At 44.7% G+C, this 12,992-nt stretch overlaps 1 protein-coding gene across 4 annotated transcripts in view; it reads left to right on the top strand.

Moving 5' to 3' along the window:
* Window positions 1-12,992, top strand: part of arnt2 (aryl-hydrocarbon receptor nuclear translocator 2) — an 82,881-nt gene that overhangs the window by 37,368 nt on the left and 32,521 nt on the right. For all 4 annotated transcript variants that reach the window (XM_069172937.1, XM_069172936.1, XM_069172941.1 and 1 more), the window contains 2 exons: window positions 11,076-11,141; window positions 12,267-12,352. In XM_069172937.1, coding sequence (XP_069029038.1) covers window positions 11,076-11,141; window positions 12,267-12,352 — 152 coding nt within the window. The remainder of the gene's footprint in view (window positions 1-11,075; window positions 11,142-12,266; window positions 12,353-12,992) is intronic.

The raw sequence follows: 12,992 nt of genomic DNA, 5'->3' as shown, positions 1-12,992 counted from the left end.
TGTTTGTTTAATATGACAGATGGCTGCATTTTTTTTTTTTCCGTTAAACCTTTTTAAAGGAAACCTGTATTTTGTCAACAACATATTGTAGAATCGATGGAGGTCAAATGTGCTTGACGGGTAAATTATTGTTGTGTAACGTTGGCTTTGAAACTAGACAGCTGTGACAGTGTGCACTCACCGGGCTCCTTAATACCATAAAGAAAAAAGTACAATAAATGACTCGTACCTGCTTTTTAAATTGGGCTGTTCATGGACCCGTAACCTATTTCACACCGCATGAACCTCCAGCCGTATGCCTTTCTGTCCTGACGTAGCAGCATTCATGTTTTGGCTCCCCAGAGGTTGCTGCTTACACAGCTGATGTTTCCATACTTCACAGATAACTAGACTTGCCATCTATGTATATTCTAATAATGATTGCCATCTGTTGGGTATCTCTGTATCTCCGCTCCGTAGCTTCACACTAACCGAGTTTCTTGCTAAGTTTGTCTGTTTGCTCGTGTTCCCTGTCAGGATGTGACAGTTTGTCCCTCAGCCCTCATTACTCATTGGCTGCAAAATATATCAAAGCAGCTTTGACTACTTTGAGGGCTTGGACGAGCTCATGTTTTAGTTCCAGAAAATAAGACACTTTTCCAATGTTTTCCTGACGCCGCGGTCGTGTCGGTGCCAGCGTGTGAGGAAGCGTCAAGGCTGCGAGAGCCTGGTTTCATTTGGATCTGTCACAAAGGCGCGAGAGTTCCACGAAAGCCGCGTGTTATGTTGTTCAATCTTTTGAAGTGACATCTCTTTCTGTTGCTATTCAGGCTGCATAATTCAAACAGCATGCTGCTCCGAGGCGGTCTGAAAGAGGAGTGCAAGCAAACAGTAAAAAGCAGCTCCTTCTGTGACACGTACATAAACACGGCCGGGAAGAGCACAGCGCGATCAGCAGGCCAACGTTTCAGGGAAGCCGTTATTACATTCAGGCTGCCTTATGTAATGTTCAGTCACCAGAAAAACCTCCTGGAGAACAACACCCACTGTCTACGTAGCAGGAAGCTCAGGTGGGGGCTCTAACCTGTTGGATTTGGGAGTTTGTTCAATGTATATACGGAGAATTGCCTTGTTTCCATTTGGCTGTTTCAATCCGGAAACATGGGACGCGTCCTTCTGGCTGTTATACAAAACGGACCTGCTGCTATGGACAGACATGAGTCAGGGAAGCTGTACAACCGTTTATTAGGACCTTATTCCAGTGTATTAATTATTGTTTCAACTGTCTCGACTACTATACAAACGTACATCGATGTAAACATCATTCAGTCCCTCCAGGAAATCACCATCTGCCCATCGCAATAATTAACACACATTCAAGAAATCTCTAATATTTGTGGGAGTTTGCAATTTTTTTTATATTTACGTAATTTTTCCAAAAAAAATGTCGTCATCAGAATCTGTGCTGAAAGTATTGACGGCATAAAGTAAATCTTTTTAAACAAAACTCTCTTTATTAACACAAATAACTCCTCGTTTCCAATCAGAGGTTCTGCTCCTGCTTTCTTCACCAAATAAAACTCTGAAACAGGAAGTGACAGGATTTGCTTAAATGTGGTTTTCATATGCATGGTTTTGTTTCATCCAGCAGGTCTATGTGTTGAATGAACATGAATTAAACAGCATCTAAAGCTCTTATTTTGACAGCTGATGTAGTCCTTGTTTCTATATTCCAGTCACAGACGGTCTGTTCTGGAAACATACGCAGCTTTTAGGACCTTTTAGGAGCTTTTAGGTTAGGTTAGGTTAGGTTAGGTAGTTACTTTATTAATCCCCGAGGGGAAATTTTTTCGCTACAGAAGCAATAAAATAATAAGAGAATAATAGAAAGCAATAAAATAGCAGTAAAAAATATTAAATATAAAATGCACAGTATATACAGTCTACACCAGAGGTGGGCAAACTTTTTGGCTCAGGGGCCACATTGACTTTTAAAATTTGACAGACGGGCCGGGCCAGCACCAGATGCATAAATATCAAACATAAACATAAAAAAGGCATTACAGTGTTAATACGTACATTCACTTTTAGTGGGAACAGTGTTGTTGATCACCTTCTTTGCCAGTGCATCGAAGTCTGGTGTTAGTTTTGTTGTGTTCTCAGAACAGATCTGAGGTTTCATCACTCAACTGGGATCTGTGAGGTGCTTTGTTGGTGTTCATCACACTAAAAGTCTGTTCACACACAGTAGAGACAAACAACACCAGCATCTTCTGGGACATCTTCTGGATGTTTGGAAATTTGGCTGCTTTAATGAAGCATGAAACTCATCCAGTTTAAGAGAGTTGAACTTCTCCTTGAAGACGGTGTCACATTGGAGATCAATCGGTTCCAACTGCAGCTCCTGTGGCGCCGTTTCAGGGTCTCGTGTGAAGGGACAGGACACCAGCTGAAGGGACATGAGACCAGCTGAAGGGACATGACACCAGCTGAAGGGACAGGACACCAGCTGGAGGGACAGGACACCAGCTGAAGTGACTTGTCAATTTTTCCAAAATCAGAGAACCGATGGCAGAATTCTTCGTGCAGGTCGTCCAGTGATTTCCTGTATGTCTTCATGTCGAGGACGTCTTTCAGCGTAGCCAGCGTGGGGAAATGAGCAAATGACTTGTTTGACATTTGCTTTGAGAATAAAGCTAGCTTGGTTTTGAAGGCTGACGTTTGTGTACATTTCATGAATAAACTGGTCTTTCCCTTGTAGCTTCACGTTCAGCTCATTCATGTGTGTCAAGTCCTGGTGATCAGAGTCAGTTTCTTCAAGAAACTTAATAAACTGAGGATGGTGAAGTCCCCTCGCTCCAATAAAGTTCACCACTTCTACAACTGGCTTCACCACGTGGTCGAGCTGCAGTACAGATTTACACAGTGTAAGAAAATGACCTCCTGCTCAGGGTTGTCCTCTTTCACCCTCTCCTGGATTCTTTTGAGCAACCCGACGTTTTTTCCAGTCAGATTTGTCGATCCGTCTGTGGTAACGTTGGCGAGCTACTCCGAGGTAGCTGGAGCCTCTCGATGACCCCCGACACGCCGTCATACGAGTCCTCTCCCCGCGTTTTCCCCTTCAGGGATTCCACGGCCAAAAACTCCTCCTTATCTCAAAATTGTCATTAATCCCTCTGATAAAAATTAAAAGCTGAGCGGTGTCCTTTATGTCGTTACTTTCGTCCAGTGCCAAGAAATATCATGTAAATGACTCCGCTGTTTTGTTTAGCTTGCTAGCCAAGTCTTCGTCAATCATCTCAACACGGCGAGTCACCGTCCTGCGTGATGAGCTCATGTTTTCTAATTTGTTCTTCTCTCAGGACACAAGACACCTGCTGTCTCTACCAGCACTCTTTGAGAAACTCCCCTTCGGAGAAAGGCTTGCTGGTCTTTGCTAATTTGAATGCCAGCAAATAGTTTGCCTTCGTGCTTGATTCTTGGATGGCAGTTTGTCAGATGAAGGTGTTTTGCTGCAAACGATCTGCCGACCTCCGAGCGGCCGCCGTCCGTTCCCGCGTTGACTGGTTGTTAGCGCAATTAGCATGCTTGGTGGAAAAGTGACAGCTGATGTTGTATTCCTTTAAAACCGTAACGGTTTCTTGGTAAATAAGACACACGGCCTTCGACCGGACTTCAGTGAAAAAGTATTTAGTCGTCCGTTCCTTATGAAACACTCGGCGCTCGCTGTCGACTTTTCTTTTCTTTGGCCCGTTCATTGTTGCAGATGTGTTCAGAGCAGCAGCAGAGTAACAACAGAGAGCAGCCCGGCCTCCGCAAAATCAAGTCAATGTATCACTGCGCCTAGTGCGCCACCTGGTGGACCGCCAGGTATTACAGGACAAGGTCAAATGAATGCAGTCATAATTATGATATGATTTGATTTGGGCAATTCTGTACCAATCTTCGGCGGGCCGGATTAAAAGACCAACGGGCCGGATGTGGCCTGCGGGCCGTAGTTTGCCCACCCCTGGTATATACAGTACAGTATATATCTATATATATTATATACAAACAACCAAGAAACACAGACAACAGTGTTATTGTTATGTGATGGATTTTGCCAGAGGTGAGTTACTATACAGTCTTATTGCGGTCGGCAGGAATGATCTCCTGTATCTGGAATGATCTCCTGTATCAGGAATGATCTCCTGTATCAGGAATGATCTCCTGTATCTGTCCTTGTGACAGCGGAGCTGGAGGAGTCTTTTGGAGAACGTCCTCCTCTGTCCCTGCAGCAGGTGGTGGAGAGGGTGGTCAGGATTATCCAATATGGATAATAGTTTGTTCAGCGTCCTCCTCTCCACCACCTTTTCCAGGCTGTCCAGTTTGTAGCCGATGATGGAGCCGGCCTTCTTAACCAGTTTATTAAGTCTGTTGGTGTCGCCGGCTCCAATGCTGCTCCCCCAGCAGACCACAGCGAAGTACAATGCACTGGCCACAACAGACTGGAAGAACATCTCCAACATCTCGCTGCACACATTGAATGATCGAAGTTTCCTCAAGAAAAAGAGTCGACTCATCCCCTTCTTGTAGACAGTGTTGATGTTGGTCTTCCAGTTCAGTCTGTTGTCGATGAACACACCAGGTACTTGTACTCCTCCACCATGTCCACCTCCTCTCCCAGAACTCTCAGCGGTTGTGGAGCCGTCGTCTTCCTCCTGAAGTCGACCACCATCTCTCTGGTCTTGGCCACGTTCAGGAGCAGGTGATTTCTTCCTGCCCACTCCACAAAGTCCTCCACTACTGCCCTGTACTCCTCCTCCCGTCCATCCCTTATACACCTACCACTGCAGAGTCATCAGAGAACTTCTGCAGATGTCTTGACTCTGAGTTGTTCTGGAAGTCAGTGGTGTAGAAGGTGAACAGGAAGGGAGACAGAACAGTTCCCTGAGGAGCTCCAGTACCACTGACCACCGTATCAGACAGCACACTGCCCAGACGGACAAACTGTGGCCTGCCTGTCAGGTAGTCACTGATCCAGGAGACGGTGGACGTGTCCACCCCCACCACCCGCAGCTTCTCACTCAGTAGCAGTGGTTGGATGGTGTTAAATGCACTGGAGAAATCAAAGAAAGTGATTCTCACAGAGTCACCGGTTCCGTCCAGGTGAGACTGAGCTCGTTGCAGCAGGTAGATGATGGCGTCGTCCACTCCCACATGAGGCTGGTACGCAAATTGCAGCGGGTCCAGAGAAGATTTCACCAGCGGCCTGAGGTGGGCCAAGACCAGCCTCTCCAGCACCTTCATCACATGAGATGTGAGAGCAACCGGTCGGTAGTCGTTGAGGCCAGATGGAGTCGTCTTCTTAGGGACAGGAACCAGGCAGGATGTCTTCCACAGCACCGGGACTTCCTCCTGCTTCAGGCTCAGGTTGAAGAGGTGTTGTAGGACCTCAGCCAGCTGGACGGCGCCGGTCTTCGGGACCCCGGGGCCGATGCCGTCAGGTCTTCAGGACCCCGGGGCTGATGCCGTCAGGTCCTGCAGCCTTGCGCTGGTGGAGTCTCTCCAGCTGTCTCCTAACCTGGCCAGTCGTCACAGAGAGGGGGGTGGAGGGGGTCAAGGTGTCGATGGAGGAAGAGCCCTTTGAGATTGAGGGCTCTATGCAGCTCACCAGAGGGGGGAGGGGGGAGGCAGTAGAGGTGTTTGGGAGGTGTAAGGTGTGGAGGAGACAGATGAGGGTGGTGAACTAAACCTGTTGAAGAAACAGTTTAGCTCATTGTTCCTCTCCAGGTTCCCCCTGGTTGTTCCTCTCCAGGTTCCCCCTGGTTGTTCCTCTCCAGGTTCCCTCTGGTTGTTCCTCTCCAGGTTCCCCCTGGTTGTCTCTTTCTCCCCTTGAACCCAGTAATGTCCTTCATACTGGTCCACACCTCCCTCACATTGTTCTGCTGGAGTTTGGCCTCCAGCTTCCTCCTGTAGGAGTCCTTGGACTCCCTCATCTTCTCCTTCAGGTGGCGCTGCACTCTCCTGAGCTCCTCCCTGTCCCCAGACCTGAAGGCTGCTTTCTTCTTAATAAGAATAACTTTCAGGTCACTGGTGATCCACGGCTTGTTGTTGGGGAAGCAGTGTACAGTCCGGGATGGTACGGTGGTGTGTTCACAGAATTTGATGTGTTCTGTGATACAGTCCGTCATGCTGTTGATGTCCTCCCCATGTGGTCCACACAGCACATCCCAGTCTGTGGACTCAAAGCAGTCCTGCAGGGCATCTTTTGCCTCCTGTGTCCACCTCCTCACAGTCCAGGTGGTTACAGGCTGCCTCTGCACCAGGGGAACATACCTGGGAGTCAGCAGGACCAGGTTGTGGTCTGATCTACCAAGGGGGGGAAGGGCAGTAGTACTGTATGCATCCATGGCATTAGCATACAGTAAGTCCAGAGTTTTATTGTTCCGGGCGGGGCAGTTCACATACTGGTGCAAAGTTGGCAGTACTTTATCCAGACTGGTTAAAGTCTCCAGTAACTGCCAAAAATGCACCGGGATGCTTAGTCTGAAGTTTAGCCACAGTGGAGTAGATGGTGTCCACTGCTGCCTCTACGTCAGCTGATGGAGGAACGTACACAGCGATAACAATGGCGGACGTGAACTCCCTCGGCAAATAATAAGGGCGCATCCCCACGGCTAGAAGTTCAATGTCCGGGATACAGAAACGTTCCTTCACACACACGTGGTCGGGATTACACCACCTCTCGTTCACATAGACTGCAATCCCTCCACCTTTCTTCTTTCCGCTCCGAACAATGTCTCTGTCCGCCCGAACAGTCCTGAAGCCGGGTACGGCCGCGCTGTGGTCCGGGAAATGTGAGTGCAGCCATGTCTCGGTGAAACACATGATGCTGCACTCCCGGTATTCCCGCTGGGTCTTTACCAGCGCGCCAAGCTCGTCCGTCTTGTTGGCCAACGACCTCACGTTCCCCATTAAGATCGCCGGTACCGCTGGTTTGTATTTCCTCCTTTCCGCCTTCAGCTTAGCTCCAGCTCTGCAACCCCGACGTCTTCTCCAAAGTTCGACTGGGATCTCAGGCCTCGCTCCGGGCAGCAGCAGTAGGTCTACTCAGCGCGATCAGCTGATCACGCGAGTAAACAATAACAATGCCCCCAACTAGAAAAGTGGAAAAATTACGGTCCATTGTCTGACCGTTCACTTAACACACGTGAAGAAAAAAAAAACAACAACTCCGAAGAGAGGAGAAAGAAAGAAAAATACTTAAAACAAAACACACTCGGGGGGAGCTGCTGTAACAGGCTGCAGCTAGCGCGGCGCCATCTTGCCATTTAGGAGCTTTTAGGAGCTTTTAGCCTCACGCTTCTCTAAGTTTAATACAAGATTAAATAAACGATTAAAACTCAAATATTCCTTCGATGTTCATCATGATTAGTGTCACAGGATTTGATTACATATCATTGTTTATCAGGTAGTGCTATATAATTTTTTTTTTTTTTAAATCACATTTATTTTTTCACCACTTGCGAGTTTTTGTAATTTCTGCAATTTTACTGAAAAAAACCTCTTAAAACTCTGAAGCAAAATCAAACATTTTTGATCACCAAAAAACTCAGCGAGATCTTGAAGGGACTAAATATTCCACCGAGGAGTTGAGACAAACTGGTTGATTCGCCAATTCAGCAATCAGTACATTTTCTTTGTCTTATTTTATAGCACAATAGTACAATAGTTTAATAAATTAAATACTGTATTGTCAAGATTTGGACTGAAGTTCTGATAAAATAATTCATTTTAATTCACCACTGTGGACTTTCAATTTGCTGTAATTTAATAGAAACAACGATGAATCAAGAAACTAATCCGAAGATTGATCGAACAATGAAAATAACGGTTGCAGTTACAATCCTAATTATGGTGGAAGAACACAAGATCCTTCGTGTTCCAGCTGTTTCAGTCCTGCAACTATTTGTTCCGCGTCTGTCTTCTGTCTGTCTGCAGGATGTTTAGGAGCAGCAGACGGAGCACTTGTTAAAAGTGACCCGCAGATTCAACATAATTCAGACCACATTGTTTAAAAGACATCCAGCTGCTAATCATCAGCCTTGTGTTTAACTTTGGGGTCTTGTTCTTGCTGCTTGTGAGGGGACTTTTTCCTGAATCAATATCCTGATGCATCTTGTCTTGGTTAACCCTTTCTACCCAAGAGGTTCCTGTGCCGGGACCACGCTGTATCTCTATCTATGTTTGCAAGCTCGGCATGTTCACCGAAGAGAAGTTTAGTTAATGTTAGGAAGTTAGGTGTTATGGACGGCAGTTTCTGATGGAAATGGTGGAGATGAGGTGAAGAAGGCAGAGGAGACCGTTCTGGGTGTTTATTGGCGGCAGCTCGATGGAGGAGAGAGGCCACAACATGTGGCCGTTCCCTGTTGCTAAACCTCTGAACTCTCACAAGGTCTCAACTATATGAACACATTGGTTCCGATAAGGACAAGAATGTGTTCTTGGCTGATTACTGCCAGACAGACAGTGAGACATGTTGTCTCCAGTGTGATCACGATCAACACTCATCATGGACAGTTGGTTCATGAGGTCGGGGTGTCCTTTATGGGATTATACCCCACATTCAGGGAATCAGAGGAGTCTCAAATTTTGTCAGGCCTAAACAATAGAGTTTCCTTGGCATATATTTTAGGAAAACCAAAGGCTTAAGCTTTAACTGTATATAAAAGTGTTTGTAGCTTCCAGGTCTGATAATTGAGGCCGATGCAGAAGTGTCTTCAGCTGCAATACCAGCGAGTGCCACTAGAGGTCGGCTCCAAAAAGCCTCCGGCTCCATAGACTCCCATTCAACTTCTCTCATCAAATCCAAAGTGAATAAAATGTGTCCATCAGTTATCTCGGTGTTGTTAGCTAAAGTCACTCCTTCTTATTAGTTTTCTGGAGGTCCATCTGAAAATAATCCTTCATTCATTAGAAAAGAAGATTCAAGAAGACCTGCTTTTGGGGGCGTGTCTGTTTGATTGACAGGCCTGTGGTGCAGTCAGGTTACAGCTATCGGTGGGCGGGACGTAGTATCGTCAGGTTTCCAATCAGATCGGTCAGATCCACCGCTGGCCCCTCCCCCAACTCGTCCAAATATGGTCACTTCCTGCTCCGAACCGCTCCGAACTAGTAAAGATGGTGACGGACAGAATCTGAACTGGAGGATTCATAATGTTCACAAGCCAATGATGACATCACTGATGGATGCTGATTGGACTTAAGGGGTCAATTTAGTTACTAGATGGTAGTGATGTCATCTTTGTTGGGTAGTGTCGGGCCTTTGTTGTATTTCTTACACCACTGACATACCACCAAAAGTCAGCTGAATGACTTTTTCATCCGTGTTTGTTGCTGTTGTAAAATGTAGACTTGTGCAATCTGGCAAAACCTCACATCTCCCTGCTGCTGATTCCAGCCAGTGTGACATAAATAAGCAAATATGTCCCAATATTGTTCATATTGTGATATGACATTTTTATTGAATTAAGATATGAACAATATGATGTGACACACCACTAGTCAGCAGTTAAGCTACAAGTCAACAGCCATTGACTTATAGAGCAACAATGAATGACTTCAAAAAAATCTGCAGCTCTCAGCATGGGGGGAGTTTTAGAGTGAAGCTTTGTGGTAAATATCACCTTTCCAAAGATGTTTTTACTTTGAAAGATTTGTCCTTTTGATAAAACGATCAATATTTAGCAGCAGGCAGTTAACAAAATGACAAGTTGTTAAGCTGAGCCTCATTTTAATGCACCATCTATTAGTAATTTATGACATCTTTCACATTTGGGACGTCAACAATCAGGCTCAGATTATTTCACTATTGCAGCAGGTTTGAGAGGGTCGAGCTCTGCACTGCAGGGGATGAATAAACTGTGCAAGGGGCGGAGCCTTTTATACAGCTGTTGCTGTGATGTCTGTCAGAAATGATAAATTCGAGTAAACTAATCAAAAACCAAACTAAACCTTCAGCAGGCTTTAGAGAAACAAGCATCAGGTAGGATCCACTGTTTTTATTCAGTGATCATCTGATTTATATCAGTTCAGTAAAACTCTCTTACTTTTTGTACAGTTCTGCTGAGCTCAGCAGAATCGTGCAGTATTAAGAAACCAGTCCTAGGTGTCCACCGTCTGGATGGCAGCTCCCGACATTTAAATAGACAGAAAAACATCCCGTCCTCCAGTTGTGGAAGCTGCAATCCGGCGTGCAGACGCTCTGATTTCTCCCTTCACTGACTGTCCTGTTTCAGACCTGACCCAAATATACAACGACATGTACCAGCTATATCTTTACTTTTGCAAAAGCAGAAGTTCTTTGATGGATATTTATAGTCTGGATAAAATATCTGTGCTGTTCTATTTTTTTCCTTGAGGTTTCTGAAAGGTTTTTGCTCGGCAGTAAATCATGACTGGGCCCCCAAAATTGAACCTTGTCCGACATCCTTCCACAACCTCGTAGCTGACATTTTTGTTTAATTGTTGACAAATAAGCACAATCATAATTCTTCCCAGGGAGTGAGTCAACGTCATCTCTGAAATTCACATCAGATGGTCACAAACTGAGAAATCTGGATTTGTTTTAGTTGAGGATTTTAAAAAGTTCATAAATCTGTTTTCTGACACTTTGGTCACACTGTTGACACGTTTTACAATTTATAATAATTTCAAGAGAGACGTGTGTGTGTGTGTGTGTGTGTGTATATATATACATATATATATATATATATATATATATATATATATATGTGTACTATCTTCATGCACTGCTGGAATTTAATATCTGCTGTTTTTGTTTTGTTTGTGTGTGTGTGTGTGTGTGTGTGTGTGTGTGTGTGTGTGTGTGTGTGTGTGTGTATGTGTACTATCTTCATGCACTGCTGGAATTTAATATCTGCTGTTTTTGTTTTGTGTGCATGTGCGTGCGCGTGTGTGTGTGTATATATATATATATATATATATATATATATATATATGTGTACTATCTTCATGCACTGCTGGAATTTAATATCTGCTGTTTTTGTTTTGTGTGCGTGTGCGTGTGCGTGTGCGTGTGTGTGTGTGTGTAGGTGTGGCAGCGCGCCGCTGGATCACATCTCTCTAAACCGTCTGTCCAACATGAGGAAGAGATACAGGTACATGAAGTTCTTCTCCATCAACCCACTGCGCTGACGGTGTCGGTGGTTTAGTGACTGTTTCCAGGATGAATAGTCACGTGAGGACTAGAAGACTAGAAGAACTGCAGTAGCTGAACACTTTACTGTGTCGTGTAATTTCAAGGTTGATGCTGCAGTTTAAAATCGATGAAAAATCTGTTATAAAGTTTGACAGACTTTTTTTTTTGTGAAGATTCAAATCCAAGACAATCTTTCATTAAGTATAAAGTCTCTATAAATAAACTAATATGTGATTTCCATTAACAGCAACTCAAGTAGCATTTCCTGTTTTTGTTGCACTATTAGTTTTGATAACGATTGATAAACACAGTTTAATACCAGACCAACAATAGTGTTGTGGTTTTAGTTAGCTGAAATAAAAGATGCTCCAGACAGGTCATTTGTATTTTTCACTTCTACCAAACATTTAAGCGTTTCAAGAAAAAAATAAATGCCACCAAATTCATGTAAAAGCTTCAATACACAGAAGATTTAATTTTCATGCACAAAGACAATAAAATCTATTTAATGAACACACAAATCACGTGAATGAGCCACTATGAAATTGTAGAGGATTCCTCTCATGCTGTCTTCTCTAGTCAGAGGAAAAAACAACAACAACTGTGTAATCATCAGATCAATAGTCTTTTTTAAGTGTAAATTTGTAACCAGGCCAGCTGCAAACAGTCAGATGTTATCCAGTGAAATGTTTGACATGCAACATGTGAGCAAACCAAACCCACAACTTCATGCTGTTTTTGTCTTCATGTGAAATTTGGTATAAATGTGATACTAAGATATTTACTGAGGTGCGACACAGTTTCTTCTGCATACCACATATTTTTGTGATAAACACAGATGAAAATCTAGATTTCAGCTTTGCATTAGACCCCTAAATATGTACGAACATGTGATTTGAAGTGTAAAAGCTCCTCCTTAAACAGAGATGAAGTTCTGCAGTGTTACGGACTGAATGACTGATGCTTTTATTGTTGTTGAGCTTTCTGCGATTGTGAACCTAACATGCTTGTGTGTGTGTGTGTGTGTGTGTGTGTGTGTGTGTGTGTGTGTGTGTGTGTGTGTGTGTGTGTCTCCGGTGGTCAGGAACGGCCTCGGACCCTCTAAAGAAGGAGAGGCTCAGTACTCCGTGGTGCATTGCACCGGCTACATCAAAGCGTGGCCCCCTGCAGGTAATCAAACACACACACACACACACATCGTATTTCCACTCGGTGCTCTCGTGTTTTTCACCGCTTCACCCAAACTGCACTCCCCTGCATGGGTCCCTTCCCAGAAGAAATGTGGTCTGGTGTAACCTGAAGCAGCTGTTGGCTCTGTTGAGCTCTGGCTTCGGCCTTTGCGCTTCTGGTGCAACGTTTCTTAAACCTGTCTTTTGGCACCAGACTTGGCTCGTTCCATTCTGTGTTCAGATTCACTGCAAAGCAAACATGAAACATCTCTTTGTCTTCGCGGGACGTCTGACAGCTGGAGTGTTTTCGCTGTCTGTCTGCTGGCTGATGGATTTCCCCTCTGACAGTCGGATGTTTGCTGTAACAACAAGCTTGTCTGTGCAGTGTGTCCGACAGGACCTTCCCAGGAACTCCAGGTGTTCCTCTCCCTGCTCTCTCCTGTCTGTCATGCAGCTCGCCATGAACCGTTTCCAGATTTAACTTTGTCTTCGTGCTTCTTCTAAATATTGCCCCATGTTGTAAAGTGCAGCTGCAGCCTTTATCACATTCATTATGGAATAAAACTGGAGTAGATTTTGTGGAAATTACTGCTCTCTTCAACTCATCACCAAACGTCTCAGCCATTTAACTAGATCTGGAG

This window comes from Embiotoca jacksoni, unplaced genomic scaffold (genome assembly GCF_022577435.1).
Source record: "Embiotoca jacksoni isolate LCO1_2020_lvr unplaced genomic scaffold, fEmbJac1.0.p SCAF_56, whole genome shotgun sequence".
Classification (NCBI taxonomy): Eukaryota; Metazoa; Chordata; class Actinopteri; family Embiotocidae; genus Embiotoca; species Embiotoca jacksoni.
This window is presented reverse-complemented; position numbering and strand designations above follow the sequence as displayed.